This window comes from Artemia sp. Qi Xiang Cuo, chromosome 14 (assembly GCF_049724085.1).
Source record: "Artemia sp. Qi Xiang Cuo chromosome 14, ASM4972408v1, whole genome shotgun sequence".
NCBI classification, from domain to species: Eukaryota; Metazoa; Arthropoda; class Branchiopoda; order Anostraca; family Artemiidae; genus Artemia; species Artemia sp. Qi Xiang Cuo.
In genome coordinates, this window is record NC_142807.1 from 41,706,818 (window position 1) to 41,731,392 (window position 24,575).

The following is a 24,575-nucleotide window of genomic DNA, read 5'->3' on the forward strand; positions in this document are numbered from 1 at the left end:
AAACGAAAAGCAGGTCGTCCTCGATTGGGAAGTTAAGATGTCGCACAGAAAGATAAAAGGCAAACTGGGATTTCCTGGGAGACTGTAAAGAAGGAGGTGTTGAATAGATTTGGATGGAGGTGGAGCGTGCGTAGCTGTGTTGGCCTCAGACGGTTTGGTGATGTGGTGATTTGTTAGTCGTAGTAGCTTTGACAGCTAAACTCTAAGAAACGGTTAAAAATAATTTAAATAAAGTAAAAATAAACACTATAAGATATTCTACATCGCATATTCTGTTTTTATTTTGGAATAATGGGAGAATCTTCCTGGCGGGGGGGGGGAGCCTAGCATAGAAAAAAAGAAACTAACATAAACAAACTTATAAAGTAAGAACAGGGATTTCACTGCGGTTTGCACCCCATTACTTTTTTATACGTATCGAGCGCTTTTGCACTGAACCACGATGGCTTAGGTATTTTCACTACTGCAAAACTTAAATATTATAAATTTTAATAAAACAGATTTCATTGCACCATGTCTAATTGTCCAATAGAGTTCATACTCATACCATAGAGCTCCTTTAACAAGACCTTTCTTAAGAGGGTTAATCAACTTCTTATCCTCCTCCCCCCGTTCTGGACATGGCACCAAAAGTGTCTTTCTAGGTGTCATATGACAATTTGTCTGGTTCTATCAGCCGCAATTTATACACAGCGACTATATGTAAACACTAGCTTTCGAATAAACCTTTAGTCATATCTCCATAACCATCCATTAAGCTGCAAGTGAGGATAAAAAAAAAATAAAAGAAAACAACCGACACAGGAAGGGTGATTCCGGGCTGGAATAGGATACTTGTTACTTCTCGTGATAGGGGGTGGTGAATCGAAAGTTAATGGTTTTCAGCCAGAGCGATTTCTTTTTCTTCCTAAAGGAATAAAATTTCGTTTTGTTCTTTGTTTTCTTCCTCATTGCTGACTGAGCTGAGCTCATGCCGTCAGATTAATCGGTGGCGTCCTGCCGCGCCGATGGTACCAACGGTTCGCTAGCGTGCTGCCGAAATTGTTTTCCTACCAGCGCGTATTTCATTGGCTTTTTGCCGCCGATGAATCGGAGTGGCGTCGGAGTCTAGTAACTAGTGAGAAATAAAGAAAACTGAGTTATTGTTCTTGATTATTTACTCTCCATTATCCCAACTGTCCTACTTCCCTTCTGCCCTATTCTCTGTGTCACTTTTGCTGCACTCTCTCTTTGCTTTGGTCCCTTGCTACTGCCTTAGCTAAATATTAACCTTATTTTCAGGATGCTCCAAAACCCACAAAGATGATTTTTAATGATGAAGGAGAAGAACAAGGCGATGGTAAAGGAACAGTGGCTACTGACACTTCAAATCTCAATATAGATAAAGCCAGACTCTTTGATGAAGAAGACGATGCTAGTGATTTTGAGGCCGATTTCACTGAGAGGCCGCAATTTGAAGGAAAGAAAGGGAAAGAGGTATCTTGGGAATCACTTTCAGGTCTAGTTTAAAATACAATTAATACATTAATAACAGCATTAAGCCAGCGTTAAGAATGTAAGTGTTGGTTTCGGCTCAGTGTGTCCATGAACTTTAGTTTTACAATGAGCCTAACAGTAAAATCAAGCTCTTTTCTGGCTAAACCTGTTTTTGCACACTTTCAAATGTCAATTTATTTAGAGTGTTAACTTGTTTTATGAATAAATCCCCGGGGGAGACCCTTAAATAGTTATTTGAAAGATTTTCTTAAAGTATGCTCAAATCTCCGCCATGAAAAACTTCGTATAAATGCCCGATTCTTTTTAAAAGCCTATTTTTTGTATAATCGATCATTCGCTTTTTCTATTCGAACAGCGTCGTGCATTGCCAGCCTTAATTTTGGTTTGATGGCTTGGAAAAGTTTTTGGTATATTGTGATCAGTACTGTAATATATCTTAAAATAATCAAGATTAAGAAAGTGTTTACGTTGCTCATTTGAAGAAAAAAACACTTGCATTAACTAGATAGTGTACCAAATAGCTCGCCAAAAGGATCATCTTGTTTTCCTGAAGCTGATAGATTTAGGCCAGTGGTGGTAGAATTGTACTGTTGTTTTGAAGGTGATTTGCCGATCTAAAGATTATAGCAAGAACCTCAATTTGTGCATCTTATATCAGTACATGCACGAGACTCATAGTCAAAACATAGTGGATTGTTTTTGTTTTTGTTTTTTACAGAGGGGGCTGAAATCTTGATTAGGTCTTGGAGTGGAATTGGTCCCTTGCTTCATTTTTTTTTTTTTTTTTTTTACGTCGGATAACAATCTCTATGCGTTCTACTGCTCAGAAATATTGAATGATGAGTGAAAGTTTGATGGGGTTGAAAATGCAAATAAAATTATGCGGTCATCCTACACTGTAAGCCAAAAGTTGGTGTAATTGAACAAATCATGGTAGGAGTTTCATGTAGTATCCCAGAAGATGTCTTAAATGTGACAAATACTGTTTCATCATGATGAATATCGTCCAATAAATTACCATTTCTTCAAGGGACATTTTTACTGTTTGCAATTTAATTTTCCCTTTGTTTTTGTAATTAAAAGGAATTTGTTTCTTTTCTCAACAGATTATTTATGTAAAACAAGTTGTGTTTTCGTTTTATCGTTTCATTTTTTTTCTTATCTTTCTCTCCTTTCTATCCAGATTCTTATTTTCTTCTTTTTTTTCTTATATTGTAAGCCAAATTTGTTATTTCCAATTAGTTAGGCTATGGACAAGATATATCCTGTGGTCCGTGGATGGACCACCTCTCTTTTTGCACAATCTAGACTGTCACTGGAAATAAAAGGTGCTTCCATGGCCTTTAATGGGAAACCAAAGAAGAAAACCATGAACAACAACGGATATGTGGCTAGTAGGGAGAAAAGAAGAACAATCACACTAATATTTCACCTGTATATGCCTACAACAAGACGTCCTCAAACTTTTTCTTAAATATATTTATAATGGGGAAGAGTAAATCATATCAATTGTAGTGCGTGTAAATGTTCTTTATTTTTTCTGTCTTATTTGAACTTACTCTTGCCACATCATTTGAGGTTAAAATCAAAAGACTTTGTATATTTAACAATATTCATATTTACTGCGTAAAATATGGTTTTATTTAATTGTCTCCCCTCAACTCTTCTTCCTTTTCAACTATGTGTTTCTCTTTTACTCTTTGCCTCTTTTTCCCCCTATGTTTTAATTTCACGGCAAAACTCCCGCTCGTAATTATCCACTGTCTTATCGTTTTGTTTCTTACCTAATTGCTTGTGTACATATCAGGGAAATGCAATTGATACTTGCTTGAATTATTCAATGTGCTGAATAAACTTATTCATTTTCAAGCTATCATTTTTCAATTATTTGAACCACTGTAATTTAGTCAGGACCAAACAGTTCGTGGTAACGAACTGTAAGTTCGGAGCGACTCAATAGTAAACGAAACTAAAAACGGAATTTTGATACTAATAGATATGTAAAAAGAATTGCATTTTTATGCTGATTTTAAATGTATAAGTTTTATTAAGTTTACTTATACCCATCAAAGGTTACGAGCCTGAGAAAATTCGCCTGATTTTTGAAAAAAAGGGGTAAACCCCCCTAAAATGCATATGATGGTAATGAAAATCACACCAACAGGTTCAGCGTATCAGAGAATCCTACTGTAGAGGTTGCAAGCTCCTATCTGCGAAAATGTCTTATTTTGTACTTTTTGCCAGAAGAAAGATCACGGATGCGTGTTTATTTGTTTTTTCTTCTTTTTTTTCCAGGGGTGATATTATCGACCCAGTGGGGCTAGAAAGTCAGGAGTTGGCTCATTCTAACGGAAATTAAAAATTCCAGTGCCCTTTTTAAGTGCCCCCCAAAAAATTGGAGGGCAACTAGGCCCCCTCCCACGCCATTTTTCTCCCCAAAATCGTCCGAACAATATTCTGAGATTCCTATTTTGTTCAGCGTATTTGAAAGGCCTAATAAGAAGGGGTTTAATAAGTTGAAAGGTCTTTAAGTTATAAAATTTGCCCATTGTTTACATATAGTATATGGTAGTATACGTATAGTGTTAGTATTTTGGGAAGTATGTATACATTTTTCCGGTGGGGAGAGGAAGACGAATTTTTGCTGGGGGGACTTCGCACGGGGAGGATTTTCCATGGAGAGCCAATTTTCTAGGGGGTAAACATTTCATGGGAAATTGTATACTGACAGAATTTGCCAAAATTCCTATAGGAAGTTTCTTTATATATCTTGCTTTCACTTTACTGACTCAATTTTACGCGTGGAGGCGTTAAGGTTAATTTTCCGGGGTAAATTTTTACTAGGGTTGAATTGTCCAGAGGATATTTCCGTGGAGAGGGGGATTTTTCTGTGGAGGTGGAGCCATATTTCCTGGCGTTTTTTAAAAAACGATAAGAAATTAAAAAAAAATTTTTTCAACTGAAAGTAAGGAGCAACATTAAAACTTAAAATGAACAGAAATTATTACGTATAGGCCTATGAGGGGGTTGCCCCCTCCTCAGTACCTTGATTTTTACGCTAAAGTATTTTTTTGAATTTTTTAAAAAGCTTATTATTCTAATCAAGCGATCCTTGTGTATCAGGAGCCATTCTTAAATAATTGGAACAAAAAGTACAACTTTAGCGTGAAGAGCGAGGTACTGAGGAGGGGGCAACCTTCTCTTATACATAATAATTTCTGTTCGTTTGAAGTTTTAATGTTGCTTCTTACTTCCAGTTGAAAAAACTTATTTTTTTGTTTAATTTGAAAAAGAGCAGTATATATTTCGAAAATATACAAATCATGTAGTTTGATGTTTGTATGGGTTAATCACGTTTTATGTGGAATCAAAGTCTTCTTTCAACCCTTTCAACAACGGCAGACAAGACAAGGATGTTCCCATTTTTTTTTTTACTGCATTTTTAAGTACACTGACGGGCTTCAATATCTGCATAGAGATTCTGCATGACTTCATCGTCAGCATGTACCACTGTATATAAATATAATACAGTGTGATCATTCCTTATCTTGACCATTATACAAAGCAGGACTGAGATGCAAGTTCCCCGGAGAATATTTAAGGAAGTATAAATATACGTGGTATAAGATTTTTCCGCAGGTAGACGACTCAGATTTCTCTTGAGCGCGAAGCTTGGCTTCACCTTAGTAGTACTAATTTTAAAGAATTTGGTTTTGAATTAATTTATTTCAATACATTTATAACGGTTATTATTAGTGCAATGTTATTATTAGATGTTCTTAGGAATTACAAGTAGGTTTCGAAGTATCGAGTTGGTTTCAAAGGCATTTTGAGAAAGTTTCTGCGAAAATACGTGTTCCAGGGTAATTTACACTTGACCGCTGATGGCAGATTAAATGGGATGAGCTGTTTGTACGTGCAGAGAATGTATTAGCCAAAAATCACTGAGCCGTGATCTTGCTGTTACATTATTTATGTACAGTGACATGTACAGACAACGATCGCCTCATACACAAAAGTGAGTTGGCCTACATTATAATAGAGGTAGCGCATAGTGAATTTCCGTCATCCTTTTTCTGCTACTCAGCCTTGCAGGTTCAAATTTGGCTCGGTAAACATAGTGGTATCCTTTGAATTGTATACGGGAGGGAGTAGTGCTGCCACTGATCTCACCTTTCCGATCTTAAGGGTTACATTTCAACTCTACTGAAAACAATGTCCATTATCAACAATGTGCTTTTATTCCAGTGTTTGAGAAATAAATGGGATTGGCAGGGTTGTTCGGAGTAGCACGTCGAGTTTTCACAACAGAAATAGTGACACTTTAGTTTTAATATTGGGTATGGATTAGATTGTCCTCTCCTCTCCTCATTTTATTCAGGATAATTTTCTGGTCGATTTAAGTTAACATAATTATCATTGGAAAAAAAAAAATTTTTCTCAAAAACTTTTCGATGACACACAAATAATTTCGAAGTACATCCAAAACGAAAGAGTAGAGTAACCACACAATGGAAGCAACCGAATCATATGCTCTAACGCATAAAAAAAAACTCTGTAGGTTTTCATTTGCGTGTGGAACAAGATAATTTTACGAGTTAGAGGTAGATTTCATTTTCTTTTCTTTTCGCTTTTATTGCTTTCTATGGATCACATTTCCCGTGCAACGGAATTTTCGCCTGACTTCTTACCACTGATTAGGATACATAACAACCCTGACGGATTGATCTGCCGTCGTACTGTAATATTTGAATTTTTTAATATGCTTTTGGACGTGTTTAGTAGGGTCTTTTAGAACCTCAGTTGTTTTGCTGTTGCGGAATTGACAAGTTAAGTGAAAGAAATTAACTAACTAAAATCCCGTCATAATTTGATTGAAAACATGCAAGTCCTTACAATTATCCAGCTATTAGACTAATTTGACTTATTACTCGTACCGATAACCTCATCTATTTCTCTCGTGCCTTCCCACTCTTCTTCTCCTTATCTTTTTATTACGTAGTAAGATCTTTAATTTCAGTTGCCCTTTGTTTTGCTTATCTCTACTCTTCATTCTCCATTGCTCTATCATTTGATGTTGATGTCTTTTTTATGGCTATAAAATTGTTTACTTCTTTTTCTTAGCTCTTTGACCTCCAGTCACGCTACAGTAAGGATGAGCGGTTTATTCTCGATCAACGTTTCCTAAAACAAGCCGTAGAAAATCCAACAGAAATTCCTGAGGATTTGGAAAAAGATAGACAATTGAAAATTCTTTCCGAAATTACTGGTAAAGAAGTCACTGCCGATAAAAGGAAAAATGATAATTTTGTCAAGTAAGGTTTTTTTATGTTAGGTTACGACTATCTAAAAATAAAAGCACCGAACAAAAGTTCATTTCTGTCTGATTATGTTATGTGTAAGGCCTTAATTTGACTTGTAGTTTAAATTTAGAAAATATGTAGTTTTCCAGTCTGGAATTTCGCTTTTCATCTGTGGTTCTCGGTCTCGGAAGAAAGAAAGTTGATCAAACGGAAGCTGAAAATTATGTGAATACCTAGGCTCTTTTTTTTCTTCTTTGACGTTTAGAGCTGAGAAAGACAATAAAACACTCTCATTTTAAATATTTTTAAAATGACGGTCATTTTAAGTACTTTTAAGTACTTTTCACTGTCTTTTTAGTACTTTTTAAATATTTCGTAATACAGAAAAATGTCTTAAAAATATAATAAAAATCAAATACTACTACTACTACTAACAATTCTCCGCAACACCAAGCCGCCTGAGGCCAACACAACTACGCACGCTCCTCCTCCATCCTAATTTATTCGAAACCTCCCTCTTTACACCCTCCCAGGAAGTTCCCATTTCCCTTAAATCCTTCCTTACGACATCCTCCCACCTAAACCTAGGATAACCTGCTTTTCGTTTAACCATAGGCAGTTGGACGAAAAGGACAATCTTTGGCAATATGTCATCCTTCATCCGCAGAACGTGTTCTAGCCATCTAAACCTTTTTCTCTTTATATCCATAGAAAGCGAAATTGAATCAGACTTATCGTACAGCCTACTTTTTAAAATACGGTCAGTCAGTCGGGTACGCAAAACAGTCATTAGGTAATTTCTCTGGAAAACATCTAGTAAATCTGCCTCCTTTTTTCGGAGCGCCCATCCTTCAGAACTTCACTTGATCACTGTCATCACTGGAGCTCCCAATATTCTAATCTTGATTTGAAGACATATCTTCCTATTCTTCTCTATTTTTTTCAACTGTGAAAAAACACCCTTGGCCTTGGCTATTCTACTTTTAACATCTTTACAGCACCCAGCGTCTTTCAAACTGAATATTTTCAAAACGCCATTAATATTAGTGTAATTCGAGAAAAGTAGTGTAATGGGAAAAAAATCATTGTCGTTTTCTCTGCTGTTGGTAGGGGACGGCCCCCTTCCTTTCGAACACACAGAGATCAGATAGACCCCTTGACTCAAAAAGGCCCAATTAGTACACTTATTTCCTTATCCTCACTAAGTGAACGATTATTGGCTCTAATTGAAAGATTCTTAATATTGGCTTGATTTTTTTTATTTTTTTTTATCAATATTTTATGACAAATGTTTTTTTTCTCATTTTGACTTACTGTTGTGTCTTTTTTCTCTGAGCTGCTTACGGAAAAGGTTATATATACACATAAAAATCCTATGATCTTCCTCCACAATAAGTTATCAATGTTTTGTGATAAATGTTTTTTCTCATTTTGCCTTGCTATTTTTTGTCTTTGTGGTCCATGCTGTTTGCGGAAAAAATTGTATTAGAAAAAATCCTCTGATCCACCTCAACACTAAGAGTAAATACTCTTGGAAACAAGACATCAAAGAGCTGAGCCATGCACACACAATAAAAAAAGTGCGCCTAATGATTCGGATTGACGTAGTATATATATATATATATATATATATATATATATATATATATATATATATATATATATATATCTTTGACTGAAAAAATACTTGAAATCAAACAGTTCGTGGTAACGAACTGTAACTAGGAGCGGTAACCGAAGCGGCTCAATGGTAACCGAAACTCTAAAAAACGTAAAAAAAAAATACATGCATCAAAAGAATTAGATTTTAATTCTGATTTCAAATATATAAGTTTCATCAAGTTTAGTCTTACCAATCAAAAGTTACGGGCCTGAGAAAATTTGGCTGATTTTAGAAAAAGGGGGAAAGACCCCCTAAAAGCTATTGAACCTTAATGAAAATCGCACATCATATTCAGCGTATAAGAGAACCCTACTGTAGAAGTTTCAAGCACCAATCTACAAAAAACTGGAATTTTGCATTTTTTTGCCAGAAGAAATCAGGGATGCGTGTTTATTTTATTTAATTTTTTTTCCAGGGGTGATCGTATCGACCCAGTGGTCCTAGAATTTCGTGAAAGGACTCATTCGATCGGAAATTAAAATTTCTAGTGCCATTTTTTAGTGACAAAAAAAATGAAGGGTAACCAGGCCCCCTCCCACTCTCATTTTTCCCCCAAATTCACCCGATCCAAATTTTGAGATAGCCATTTTGTTCAGCATGGTCGAAAATAGGATAACTATGTCTTTTAGAATGACTTAATCCCCCGAAGTCCCCAGGGAGAGGGCTGAAAGTTATGAACTTTACCTAATGTTGACATATAGCATAGGTTATTGGGAGGTATAAAGACGTTTTCAGGAGGGATTTTTTCTGGTAGGTGGGGGGGGGGGGGTCGGGGGTCATATGGGAAGATCTTTCCATAAAGGAAGTTTTCATGGGGAAAGGGACATTGCTATGAAGGGGGCGCCGGATTTCCCATCATTATTAGTGAAAAAGATCAGAAATTAAATTAAAAAAAACAGGTTTTTCAACTGAAAGTAAGGAGCAACATCAAAACTTAAAACGAACAGAAATTATTACGTATATGATTGGGTTCGCCCCCTAGTCAATACCTCGCTCTTTAAGCCAAAGATTTTTTTGTACTTTCATAAGAGCTATTTATTCTAATTAACGGTCTTTGTGATTAAGGGGTCATTTTTATAAGAATTGGTACAAAATTTGAACTTTAGCTTAAAGAGCAAGGTATTGACTAGGGGACGAACCCCCTAATATACGTATTAAAAATCTATGAATATAGAAGTTCGTTACATAAGTTAATTCGTAAGCTACGTATATTTATTACTAATAAAAACATTCGCAAATAAAATTAAACAAGTTTCGAGAAAGCCATTTAACAAAATAAAAGTAAAATTAATATGCAAATTTTGTTTTAATTATTCATGTACGGGGAGCCAAAATCAAAAATTAAATAAGAAAAACAAGTTTTTTTAACTGAAAGTAAGGAACGACGTTAAAACTTAAAACCAACATAAATTATTCCGTATATGAAAGGGGCTATCCCCTCCTCAACGCCTCGCTCTTTACGCTAAAGTTTGACTTTCTCACAACTCTATTTTTTTTAAACAATAAAAAACTTTAGCGTAGAGAGCGACGCGCTGAGGAGGGGATAGCCCCTTTCATATACGGAATAATTTCTGTTCGTTTTAAGTTTTAACGTCGTTCCTTACTTTCAGTTAAAAAAACTTGTTTTTTTTTATTTAATTAACATACAAGAAGCTAGTGCTCGAAAAATCAGATTTGGCTTTAGTTCAGGATATAAACTGTGCTAGAAAACTTTACTAAAGTAAAGATTCTATTAATCGTTCCAAAACACCTACCAAACTTTGAACAAGATTACCTAAAAATTGTGTAAGATTCCTAAGTCCTAAAAAATATAGAGAATAAATTTGAATTCAGCGTAAAAACCCCTATTGCAACTAAATATTTTAGTATCATATTTGCGCTTCATGTAAGACTAAAATTTTGAAGAAACTTAAATTAGAAATGACTAATTACGTGTAACAACATTTAATACTTGAATTACTTCGTTTCTATTTTTCTACTTCCTAAGTTTTAAGTGTTAGGTTTGTTATAAGATTATTAAATTGCTACATTATTGTAACAAAACCACTGGTTTTTTTATAAGATTATTTCCTTACTAAATTATTGTTCTCTTTATTGGTGTATCAAGTGTATGAAACCGTAACGGAACCCTGCTTCTGGTGATCAGCATATTGGTGAATCCACCGACCTCAAAGAGTATGAGTAACTTCTAAGAGTGGAAACTGGCACTAGTGTCGACAAAAAAAAATATCAACACCATCTTGCATGTGGTGACAATTGGCATTTTTTACATGGTAATAATAAGGATACTTAATTTAGTTAGTATAATTGGTAAAATTAGAATAGTAATAAGTATCTGATATCAGTTCCTGACAGAAAATCCATTATAAAGCTCGAAAAAATACCATGTGTCGCCAGACGCTAGATGGGTTTGACAGTTAATTTTTTGTCGACGCTAGCCCCAGTTTCCGTTCTTATAAGTTACCAATGCTCTTTGACCTACTTTTAATAGGAAGAAGGTTTTTCAGCCTACCTGCTGCTACGGATGACCAGGGATCAAATATTGAAATCAGGAATATTTCGACGGGTCCTCTACTGTCATCGTCAGGCTTGTTTTAATTCGCTGCCAAAAATTGTGTTTGGGAGAGAACAGAGCTGTAGTTGACTGGAACACCATCTTTCTTTCATGCTTAGCAATCAGGCTGGCCTGAGAAATTATTTCACCTACATTTGCTACTACAGATGCATATGAGTTTATTTTTAAATGAGGTATACGTAGCCTCTCTGCTAATACTAGGTCCGCAGAGGAGCAATATGTTAGTGCAAAAACGGCCTAACCATAAGTAATATTATCTACCCTAGATATCGGAAAATTGTTCTTTTCAGTAGACTGAGACTGGGATTTATCCCGCTGGCCTCTGTTTTCCCAGATAAATTACTTACTCTCTTTTTTTCAGAACATCAATGTTAGCCAGGTACGACCCCACCAAAACAGAAAATTCAATAGAAAAGAACAAAAAAATGAAATCAGATGAAGAAACCAGCGATAGATACGAAACTTTAGCTACAACGTGTACCCAGAACAGTGAGGTAATAGACTAAGATCATTTTCGGGAATCCTGACCATATAAACCCGTATTTTGTCCTGAAAAAGCACTCACTCATGGGGAGGGGGGTATGGTGGTTATAGCAATTTTATCCCCAACGTTCTACAACTCTCTTGTTTTGATGTTTTGCTGTTCAGAAGAATCCTCCACTTCTAAACAAGCGATTTTGAATCTACCAGAAGGGATAATTTACTGGTAATGGGTTGGGTGGTTAACTAATTCTTTCCGCTGAATGTTACCCGCTAAAATTTTTTCCTTTATACATTCAAATTGATTTCTGATTGTGAATGATGATTGTTTAACTTACAGCCTTTTCCGTTGCTTACGAAGAATTTGTAACCGATTTTTTCTTTACTTAAGCATATGTCTGACCATATACGTGGAGGAGAGGGGGGGAACATTGAACCTTTATCTCTGATTCACAATTTCGAGATTATTTGATGTTCCCATCATTTCTTTGGTATTTTCGATATAATTCTAATATTTTTGGCTTTTTTCATAAATTGTCCCCCTTCCCTCTTTTTTGCTAAATAAACCATATTAGTCTTCCATATCGCTATTTAATATAATGCAATCCATCATGAATAGAAAGATATTTCAGTTGCAACGTAAACAGCACAAACCGTTTAATTAGATATGTGTGCCGCTTTCTCCACGGAAGTATTGCAGCAGCCTTTGGTTGGCTTCGCTGATGAATGTTTTGTGGGAAAGTGTTGTGGTTTTGTTTCTTTGCCATTATTAAATGCTATATTTGTCAACGCTCTGAAACCTTCACAATGGTATGTCCTAAGAAGATTTTTTTTTCGAAAAAGATTATGACCTCTTCCTTTAAATACAGTCTCAAAACGTGCTGTTTCCTCTTAAAACCTATTGTGTTCTCTATTTCTTGATACCTAATCAATGTTGTTACTTCTAAAAACATTCCACACCTTGTATACAAACTAAGACTGTGTTACTTTACCCCTAAATATAAAACCTAACTCAGTCTGTGTTGCTATTTCAAAAAAAAAAAAAAAAATACAAGCTAAGGCTACGTTACACTGTCAAATATACCACCTGCTATTAGTTTCTCTTAAATTAGATAGTAAGATCAGTTTTTTTTTTTATGTTTTCTATTTACCTTTCAGATTTCAGGAGTAATACTTCATAATCCACGCAAAACCAGGTCATGTCGTTGGATTATTATTCTTATCATTGCGTAACCACTTGAATTAAGACAAATTTACCCTTAAATGTATCAGAAACACATCAAAGATTGAGCAGCTAGCCCAAGTAGTTAACCCCTTACCCGTGGAGTTGAATAAGGTCAGACTTTTGATTACAAGATAATAATTGAGCGAAAATCCTTGAACAGTGAAACTGGAATTTTGAGATTGATATCCCCAGTATCGTAAAGGTTAATAGTCTAAACTTTCTTGGGCGTAGTCTTCTTGGCTATAGGCACCTGGCTGTCAAATTCCAAGCAAATTCCGGCACTGTCGGGTGGATGGTAGGTGGGGGATGGAAATAGAGTACGACTATAAAAATCCGTCCCCTCTGCCCCCTTGGCCTAAGGAAATTCCACCATTAACTTGAAGTGGGTGATCTATGAAAAGGTTGACTTACCTCTCTGAAAATCGTCATTTCCATCTCTAATTCATCCAAGATAATTGTCTCATAAGTTTCAAGCCGACTGGGGAAAAAACATCCTTCAATCGCACAGATTGAAAATCTTTTTGATGATTTAGGTTTAAAAAAAAAAGAAAAAGCACAACATGCCTACCTTTCTGCTAAAAAGTAGAGATTTCGGCGTGTGAGGATTTACATGTTCCACGAGCCCAATTTATGATATCATTAATGCATGTTGAAAATGCGCGCGTGATTGCGATTCGTAACAGGGCCCACATGCCTAATTTTTAAGGGAAAATTATACGCAGCGCTGCAAAATGAAATGTCATATTCGTATATTATTATGTTCGACTATACGATAATTACAAGTCTACCTCACAAGGGTATTATAAAAACCCTTTTATATAGAAAGACAGGGCATTACAGAAAAGTCAATTATTTGAAACTTTTTTTTTTCAGTTTATTACAGACTACATCTTAACTGTATAGACTGAGAGTTGACGTTTGATGTGTGTTTAATTGGAGGGGTGGGGACAATTTTTGCTGGAAAATATTTTTGATGTCATTCTTTCTCTTTTTGTATTTCATGCAAGGATCCTCTTCTCTTCAAATTTAAGGAGTGTTATTCTTACACAACTTTTGTTTTCATATAACCTATTTTGGCATTTTTTTCTTTTTTTAGTTTTTACTTGGAATTCCACATTTTGGGCCCCTTAAAATTCCTTGTTTTTGCTGTGAAGTGTAAAATTATATCTGAAACAAACTGAGGGGTCTGACTAAAATTAATCCCCTAGTCTCCTTAATGATTTAGGAATGGCCAATCGTTTTCTTCTTTTCTTGGGAAAGATATTGGTAACTAATTCCTAACCTCAGCTCTTCTTTTTCTTCGTTTTCCGTGGGATCGGTTTGTTTTCTTCTATACTCACCATACACTAAATCGTTGATGCTGAAATTATGTTAAACCGACCAGAAATCCAAGTTTTCCTTTTCTTATAGCCCTCTAATTTTTTTGTAACCTTTACTAAGCTTGGTTTTTATTTGTCTTATTTGTTAAAGGTTTTAATATAAATAAAAATTAATTATGATTAGTAGTGATTTCATTTTGAATTGAGAAAAATACTACACGTGTTGTTTCATTAATAGTATGATAATATTGTAAGATAAATTCATTTGTACGTATTCCCTAGTTTCTAATTATGCAGTTAAAAAGTAAGTGCAGTTTCACTCTATAGGATTGAAGTTAGTTCAAGATCTGTCCAAGAGAAATCCCCCATGAAAAATCCCCCTTAGCATTTTATCTTCCTTAGGTGTCCCAAGAGCGGTTCTTTGAGACAACAGATAATCTTTCGGGACTGTTTGCTAAAAAAGAGAGTTTCAGCCTCCTGCAAAACTTTGGAAGTGAGACCACTGTAGAAACGGAAATTGCGGAAGTTCCTATTGACCAAGATGAATCCCCTGAGAAAAAGGAACAAGCTACTACAGAAAAAAAGGTATTGGTACCTTCGAAAAGCCTATGGATTGAACCATTCTTCTTCAAGAGAAAGGACGAACGCCTGCAAGGTAACATGCTTGCTTTTTCTCTTTTTTCGTTTCTTTTCTTGCCTTTTCTTCCTTTTGTACCTAGTGAGTAAATTTCTTATCTGCAAATCTGCGTGTCAGAAACCCTACTAAAAGTCAATGAAAGAAAAAAAAGTCCCATAGATGAAATAACTTAGCCTGAAATCTAAATTGAGCAAAGTATGGTACAGAATGTTTGTTTTATCTCGAAATTGTTTTGAATTTGATATTATAGGGCTAGTCTTAAGTCAAGTTTGTGGCTATTTCCAAGTTAGTATGGTATTGTACGTATGTAATATATTATTCCAAAGGGAGAAGGAGTATGTATCAATGGCTTTCAATAAAAATTTTTGCCTGAAGGACGTGGTACACTTGTGGCCTTCAGTTTCTCGAGCTATATGTTATATTGAATAAATCCGTCGTCATACGATTTATGTTATTGCCGGTGTATTATTTTTATAGCCTGTTTATTACTGATAACTGCATCTTGTTTCATTTGTTATTTTTTAGCTGTTCTTATGTCAATCTAACTCACTTTTAAACTCTACTCTGGCGAGTGTGAATTTTAATCTTCTTTTAATGTTTTCTTTGAAGAATTTTTCGATTTTTTTTTAACTTTGTTTCTAGGTTATTGTCCGTTGTTTCGTTTACTTTTTTCCAGTTCTTTAATCTCCTTTCCTCCAACTTGTTATTCTTGTTTGGCCCGTTTCTATCCTCTTTTTTTCTCTTTCCTTCTCTCTCTTTCTTTCTCTTCTCATCTCTCTCTCTCTCTCTCTCTCTCTCTCTCTCTTTCTCTCAGTTTTTTTCATGCGTTTTATTAAAATAAGCAATGTTTTCATTTCAGAAGGCCAAAATTTCTTCTTTGGTCGAGTCGATGATCCTGAGGAATATAGACTGAAGTGGCAAACCAAGCGTCAAGATTTAGTGAAAATCTACAGAAGTCATCATCGTCATTCTTCCCAGATTCGAGCGTTTAAAAAGAAACATGCTTTTAGAAAACGTCATTGACTGTAAAAAAAAAGCTGAAATAAAGTTTTACACTGAGATAAAAAATGAGTTCAATGGTCTGTAAGTGAGGATGAAATTATTTGTGAAGAAATTAATCGATTATAGGTAGAAATGGTGTTTTCTTTTCCAATTTTCATGGCAAAACAACCATTGTGAGTTGTTTCTCGCTGTTTGACAGACATGGCAGGTAAAAAAAAAAGAAAGTAGATACAAAACAAAACTTGTGTGTAGTTTAAACATTGAAGGTCACTTATAAATATTTTGTCAATATTTATGAGTAAATCTTCGTTATTTTGGTAAGTAATGCATGTGTCGAACATCAAAAACAAGAAGAACAATTAGGAATTCTTTTCATAAGACAGTTAAGACAATTTGAATGAATATTTCGGCCCTATGTCCAAGGGTCGTCTTCAGCAAAACAAAAATATACAAAAGTAGAAAGACTCACAACAACATGCGACCAATAAAACTAAAATGCAGAATTTTTTCAAAATAGTCCTGGTATCCTTACTAAGGCATGGTTATTTAAGGCATGTCTGGCTTTTTCTATTGTTGGCCTTCTGTGTAAATTTGAAAGTTATCATGGTTAATATCATTATTTAATCGTAATTAAAATAATATTTAATTTTTATCTTAACTAATTAAATTGCCATTCATATAATTTTTACTAGCCAGTTTGTTCCTTTGGTCAATTTGTTAACTAGATTGGTCAAGGCATTAATTTGGGAGGGGAGGGAGGGGGTTACCGTTACTGATTTGAATACCCCACTCCCTCTTTAAACTTCAAAACAGTGGCCTGAAAGATGCAAGTATTCCGATTTTAACTGGTAATTAATTAAAAGAAACTTTCCGAAAAAGAAGTTTTTCAAAGAAAAGTAAAGGCCATTTTAAACTTAAGATCAGTAGATACAAATACCTGTTAAAATTCAAACTCAAAACGACCAGAAATTACTATTAAAGAATAAATGATACCCAAAACGAACAGAAATCAAATAAACAAACATAACGAAAAAACATAAAAGTAATAATATAAATGAATAAACAAATCTTTAAGCGAGTGATGCTTAAATTGACTATGCAAATCAAGCCTCAAACGAAAAAAAATATTTTGCTATTGAAGTATAAATGAAAGCCAAAACGAACAGAAATTAAATAAACAGTCAATGCGAACAAACATACAATAGATACTAATGTAAATGATTAAATAAATCCTAAAACGTGCGAAACTTAAATTGAATATGCAAATCAAGCTTGAAACGAACAAAAGATCACTACAAACAAGAGTTTGGGTATCCGCTCCTTCTCTCACTGTAAAAGTCTAATACCTAATGCGTCACTGGCGCTTTACTGAAAACGAATTGTATTACAATATTTTCGTTTGTACTTAATATTGAAAATAAACATTAGAATTACAGTAAAATTTTGAACTGATGAACTTTTAGCAATTAATATCATTATACATCAAATATTCAGTTTAATTTATTAGTTCTTCCTAAAATTGTTCAAGACGCATGTAGTTTCACTACAAACAAGAGTTTGGATACTGCCCCCTTCCTTAACTGTAAAAACTTAAGCCTACTGCGTCATTGGCGCTTCACTGAAAAAGAACTATATTACAAGTATTTTCTTTTTCAGTTCATTTGATTTTGTTTACACTTTCCAAGACTGTTGAAGACATATATAGTTTTCAGTAAAGTGCTAATGACGCAGTAGGTCAGACTTTTACAGTGACAGAAAGAGGCAATACCCAAACTCTTGTTTGTAGTGATTTTTGTTTGTTTCAAGCTTGATTTGTATATTCAATTTAAATTTCAATCGCTTTAAGATTTATTTATTCATTTACATTAGTATCTATTGTATGTTTGTTTGCACTGATTTTTAATTACTTTCTGTTCGTTTTGGGTTTCATTTATACTTCAATAGCAAAATATTTTTTTTTCGTTTTAAGCTAGATTTGCGTATTCAATTGAGGAATTATTCGCTTTAAGATTTATTTATTCATTTAGATTATTACTTGTATGTTTTTTCGCTATGATTGTTTATTTAATTTCTATTCGTTTTGGGTATCATTTACTCTTTAATAGTACTTTCTGGTCGTTTTGACTTTGAATTTTGACAGATATTTGAAAGTGCTGATCTTAAGTTTGAAATGGCCTTTACTTTTCTTTGAAAAACTTCTTTTTCAGGAAGTTTTTCTTTAATTAATTTTTGTTCGTTTTTGATTGCAAAAAGTTTCAAGGTTTTAAAAATTCTTTATTTCAAAATGGGTTTGTGTCAACCCAAGTTTTTACTATCCGATGTTTGAACTATTTTTAACAAAATGGCTATCTAAAAATGTTTATTGGATGGGTTTGGGGATAAAATTGGCGTGTGGGGTGGGGGGATAATTTGCCCTTCGATCTCTTTTGACTCTTCAAAAGTAAACTAGAACTTCCCATTTCTAATCAGATGAGCCCTCTCTGAAGTTTATACGAGCATCCCTTCTATAAGAACCATATATGTCCCCAGGGCATAACTTACAACACCTGTCCCAGGGCCCTGGGGGGTTTGTGTCGACCTCGGAGTTTTAATATCTGATGTTTGAACTATTTTTAACCAAATGGTCACGTCAAAATTTTTATCGGATGGGTTTGTTACATTCTTTATCTAGAGTGTAATCTGCTCAGAAATACCTAGTTTGATCCTTACTAAGTCCAAAAATTTTTAACTCGTTAGCTATTTAAAAAAATACAAGGTACTGAATACCGGGAACGGTATGCTGAACATTTTATACACTCTGAACTCGTCCTGTTTGTTTGAGACAGAAATCGCAAACTACTACTAGTTTTAGTTGTTGGGTGGCCGCATTACCAGGGGTTGCTTTATAAAGTTCCAATAGCCCGTAACTTCTATAATTAACAGATATTCTGTAACCTATTGGTAATGCCCTTTCAATCTCAAAAATTGTTTTAAGCATATCAGCAGGATTTGTAACAAGAAATAGAAACCTTCTACTTTCCGCCCAATGAATAGAAAGAATTATCCTTTCAATCTTCTTTCCTAATTTCTTAATCTGAATTGAATTTCTTGTATTTTTTTTTGTTTACTTGTAGTCGTAGAAAACTTATCTCATTATTCCATTTAAATAAATATTCAATAATTCGTCTTGAAATTCCTCCCAAGATTTCTAAGATTTTGTTTCTTTCCATTTATACTTCTCTGTCTAGGTCATTCACTAATGAGATAGACCGGTCAGACAGGTGAATTAACTTTTCATTCCTTGCTGACGAATAATCGACTTCTTGGAGAGTTGTTTCTACTTCTCCTTCAGTTGCTAACCCTGTTACCCATCCTATAGTTTGCCCTAGAAGGGGTAATAGGCTTATTTTGTTCCTTTTTGCATTATAAGTCTTTAATGATTCTATTATTTTTATAATCCCATCACTTTCATTCAATTCTTCATGTGATATTTTGCACTTATCTGTTACTTATTTCTTTAAATCATTTATTACCCTAAGATCAGTGAAATTCCTTTTTCCCTTTTCTAAACCTTTTTCCATTATTGGTTCCACAGAATTTATATTTCGACACTCGAAATGATCGAATTTAGTTCGTCTAAATCTGATCGAAGGGTTTTCATATTAACATACCATATTACCTGGTGTACACCATTAATGGGAAAAATTTGGCCAATATTCTTGAAGGCTAGTTGGTTATGTATTTCGGTTCCCTTAAGGGTTATGCCTCCTGCAAGCAAGGTCATCCATGCAGATAGGTTCAGTATCATTTTCTGAAACGGGTTGAATTCCTTCAGTTACAATTGAAAATTTATCATGGCTAGTTATAAATGTATATTGTTTCTATCCCAAGAATGAGAGAATTTAAACACCCACGATACCATTAGCCCTGAAGGGGTTAACAGACTTACTATAAGGAGTGCCGTTAATCCCTGTGAACTACGTGCTCGCGACAATAGATGTGTTGACATGGTTATAACTGTATTCCATGGGTGTCGTCCCCTTGGCAGAATGTCTCGCAAGAGTCATAGAATATTACATTTTCACACTACCCACGTTGAGACAAAGACTAAGTACTGTATAATTCAATTAGTTGATTTAGACCTTGGCGGTTTTTGACAGCATCCAGAGGATTCCCCACTTATTCCTCTGTAATTTTTTTAAATTTATTTGTTAGTGTTTATTAGTTTTTTATAAGTGATATTTAGTGTTAAGTGTTAATTTTTTTAACGAACGACAGGCAAATTATTTTACACACTCCCCATACGGTTAGTTTAGAAGAAACCGATAATCTTGGGATCTGGAACATTTCGTCTTGTGAGGATTGCCCAGATAATTGTGGGTGTATGAATTTATTTCGTTTTAGACTTTCATTGGCTAAGCTTGAAAATTTCCATACTCATTTGACGCGAAAGGAAACCCAGCATTATACTGTGCAGGTGTCAGATTTCTGAGGTTTTTGTACGGAAGATACCGGCTTAGAACGGCCCTCTGGAGGATTGACTTAAGAATAAATTATGTGTATCACTTATTAAGGTTTTGTCGCCTTGCCGCCAAGAAAATCCTTTAAGCTAGGATCCCTATTATTTAGTGATTTTGTTTTAGCTCTTATTTCGCGAGTGCCCTTTTTTCCTGTTCATAATTAGCAAAACTAAATTGTAATAACGTCGTTGCCTTCGAGGTTCCGTTTATATTATCGCTATTATTCCTGATTATAGTTTCACCTTGGTTATCTTCCATACCGAAACCTGAGGTATTGGCCACTGGGCTCTCATTTATTTTAACAAACATCCTTGTGGTCCACTGTCCTCAACGGTGGCTGTGTTGGGGAAATTTGAAGCCCAAGGATTGTTAAGTTATTTGTAATTACCACACAGCAAAGAGAAGTGAGACATTGCCGACGGATAAAAGGAATTCATATAAAAAAACTGCATCAGACTTTACACCGGAGTTTTGTCCAGTCAAATCAGTTTTCAAGATACGTTCCCCGTGGAAAACATAGCCTCCCATCATTGATCTTTCTACAAATAGATGCTGATCCACTTCGATGATCAGACTTTTTTTTCTTTGCTGGTTTTTAGAATTAAATCCATCACCATATGAGGAGTTGAAAAATAATAACCCAAATCCATCCCAAATTCCAAATATATTTTATCCGTGTTCTTACAGATCTAATAACGTTAATACATACAATACAATATCTAATAACGTTCATACATCACTTGCCAAGTACATTTTGCAATAATCCCACCAATTTTTATATCCACCCTTTGCCCAAGCCCTCTTGGCAAATTCATAGTCAGCAGTGGTGCATTGACGATCACGAAGTGAATCATAAAACACTTTGATGGCCGTTAATTTCTTCTCACCTAGCCTCAAGGCGGAGTTCCAGTAATAATACGGATATATGGCCTTACATGTTAATAAATCCTACATTTCATAATTTGGAAAGCACTGTATAAGGAGGGGAAAACTATCAAAACTGTCGCTTTTCTGTAATTGAAGCAATTGGCTTACGGATTTGGGGAAAAAACTAAAGGAGTCTAAAAACGGATTTTATTCAATTACGTATGACCAATATCTATTGTTTTCCATTTGAATTCAAAGAGCAGCAATTTCTCAGATGATTTGGGTATGAAATTATAGGAAAAAGAACCATCTACCCATGTGCCATCTACAACTTCATCTTTCTGCATACGTACCAACACTCTTAAAACGAACTCCAAATCATAATTGGAGTCGTGTATAAATACAAGTAGACAATATTGTTGACTAACATTTACATTACATAATTAATGGGTCACTAGATGAAAGTTACTCCCTCCCGATGATATTTCTTGCCAAAAATAATCTATGATCACGGGCTTTCTCCTTATCTCCCTTTCCTTTACCTTTATCAGATTTACCCTTACAAACCCAACATATTTTCTAACGTTAATGGCCAACCTGTCCTCTGGTGATAGAATCATTGGATAATTTGTGTTGCGCAACCTTGAGATTGCCTTATTTGCTTTTATAATAAGTGCAGACAAGGTTGTGGGCATAAAATCTGGCCCATCCAGTGTCTGAACTAGATTTACCACTTGCATGGTATTACTTGAGTCTCTTTGAGTATGGGCATAAGAGACTGCTATGGCCTGATCTTCTTTGACATGATTTGGAATTGATGAATTGCACATATCTGTCAGTTTGGCCTTGCAGTCTAAGGCAATCTTGTCACTCTGTAAGTGTGATTTCTGAAAATATCTGAAACGCAAGATTTCCCTGTCACCACTAACCGTTTTCACAGACTTGTACCCATGACGTTTTTACAGTGTCTCATGTGATGCTTTAGCTTCGAAATCTAGATAGACGTGTTGGACAATAGTAGCAGACACCCACACGTTTTATCCTCCCCCAAAATCCAACTAATATCTGAAATTAGATTAAAATGTCCAAATTAATCAGGTTGCGCAACAGGCGTGTAAAGATGCCATACCAAGTGCATCACTGATTCAATCGACGGAGCCCTCACTGGAAATATAACCCCCTTTTTATCTAAGCGCTCAACCTCCTCAAATTCTGTTTTGTATTGTAACACAGTAACACCAATCTTTATCTGTTTATTAGGTCACTCAAAAATATCTATTCCCTTTATTGTTACTTGATATTGACCATTTAAACAATTGAAATTTACTTCCCAAAAAAGGAAAAAGATGTACAATGGCATCACAACAAAATCTGCCATACAATTTTCCTTAAATATAAATTAAATTTTAGTTTTCTTTTTCATGAAATGAAACGGTTAGAAATACCTTTTAGTTTCGATATGTGATGTGCGCCCCCCACCTCACTTAAACATCCCTTTATATTCCTCGAGTCATATTTTACAGTTCTTCTTTCATATACCCTCTGAAAATTTCACCTTGAAAGTACTAGGCACTTTCCACGCAACTTTTCCTCCGAAGATTTTCGATCAAAATTTTGCATTGACCTAAAGTACAAATTATTTTTTGGTCTTTAAGGGAGAGGGGGCTGTCAGCCGTACTCCTATTAGTTTCTTTTTGCTTTGAGTTTTAGTCGGTTATTTAAATCCTTCAATTGTGGTCTTATTAAGAGGAATTTTCTTCGAAAATAAACTTGTGGCAATTTCAAACATTTCCGAGAGTGCCTTGAAAATGGTGTTGAATGAAAATATAAACTGAACCATTTAAATCGTCATATTTGAAACCCCTAAGAACTATATTCCTATGGAATTATAAACCCTAAGAATTCCTTGAGCAAAGAGGAAATTCAATTCTTTGCATTTTTCCCTGAAAAAAGAACATCCTTCAATTATGGTCTTATTAATAAAACTTTTCTGTGAAACTAAATATTTAGCAATTTCAAACATTGCCGAGAGCCCCTAGAAAATGAGACTGAATGGAAACATAAATTGACCATTTGAATCATCATATCTGAAAACCCTAAGCTTTCAAGTTTATGCATACACCAATATTATGTAACCATTTTCAAAGGGTATTGGCTAAGAGTGTGCATACCCTTAGATTTCACTCTGTTCGGAAATTTAAATAATTATTGTCAAGACATCCACCCCAAAAAAATATGGTACTGATTTTTGAGCATATGGTGTAAAATAATACATAACTCCTTTTGCTTAAATTTTGTAGGGATATATTACACCATAATCAACTGGTTTCAACATGATAGTATATTTAAGCTTCATTTTAAGAAAGAATGTTTGCACAGCGCTGATGAATCAAATTGAAAACAGTCAAAAATTATAATACGACCTAATTTCCACTCTTAACCCGTTTGATACAAACGCAAAGCCGTCACCTAGTTGGAATCAGATAAAAACAGTTTGAGCAATGAACTAGCTTTTAATTGTTCATCAGTGTTATGTGTGACTTCATAGAACACACAAGGATTATCGTATTTTTGAAAATTTGTATTCTAAGAACACATAAATGGATGGTAATAATAAAGTAATACATAAAATTCCTAAGAAAAACTTACAAGAAGTCATCTTGAGAGGTTCTATCAAACTGTATTTGAAATCACACGCGTACTAGCTATATATATATCGCAAAAAAGAAAACCGGTATTCATATGCTATGTATTTTAACCTGAATATATTAGCCACTAGGTTGATATATGCAAGCTCTAGTGACCAAAATAGTGACAGTAAAATAATACATAACTCCTTTTGCTTAAACTTTGTAGGGATATATTACACCATAATCAACTGGTTTCAACATGATAGTATATTTAAGCTTCATTTTAAGAAAGAATGTTTGCACAGCGCTGACGAATCAAATTGAAAACAATCAAAAATTATAATACGACCTAGTTTCCACTCTTAACCCGTTTGATACAAAAGCAAAGCCGTCACCTAGTTGGAATCAGATAAAAACAGTTCGAGCAATAAACTAGCTTTTAATTGTTCATCAGTGTTATGTGTGACTTCATAGGACACACAAGGATTATTGTATTTTCGAAAATTTGGATTCTAATAACACATAAATGGATGGTAATAATAAAGTAATACATAAAATTCCTAAGAAAAACTTACAAGAATATTGCGTTTAGTCATCTTGAGAGGTTCTATCAAACTGTATTTGAAATCACACGCGTACTAGCTATATATATCGCAAAAAAGAAAACCGGTATTCATATGCTATGTATTTTAACCTGAATATATTAGCCACTAGGTTGATATATGCAAGCTCTAGTGACCAAAATACAGGTTGGTAAGCTGGAACAATGGCATGATTAAGTCCCTCAGGGGTCTTACCTCTGTATAGTATACCATTTGGTCAGAATAGAACGCGTTCTGGTTGGTTTATATGGTTCACATGTCGTGGTTTATACAGCC

At 34.6% G+C, this 24,575-nt stretch overlaps 1 protein-coding gene across 1 annotated transcript in view; it reads left to right on the forward strand.

The window, feature by feature from the left end:
- The window catches only part of LOC148944480 (putative RNA-binding protein CG14230), a 52,324-nt gene extending 36,564 nt beyond the window's left edge, over positions 1-15,760 (forward strand). Inside the window, exons 4-8 of the mRNA XM_089099821.1 lie at positions 1,282-1,476; positions 6,622-6,812; positions 11,400-11,532; positions 14,465-14,717; positions 15,559-15,760. Coding sequence (XP_088955947.1) covers positions 1,282-1,476; positions 6,622-6,812; positions 11,400-11,532; positions 14,465-14,717; positions 15,559-15,722 — 936 coding nt within the window. The 3' untranslated portion in view covers positions 15,723-15,760. The remainder of the gene's footprint in view (positions 1-1,281; positions 1,477-6,621; positions 6,813-11,399; positions 11,533-14,464; positions 14,718-15,558) is intronic.
- Positions 15,761-24,575: the final 8,815 nt, after the last annotated feature.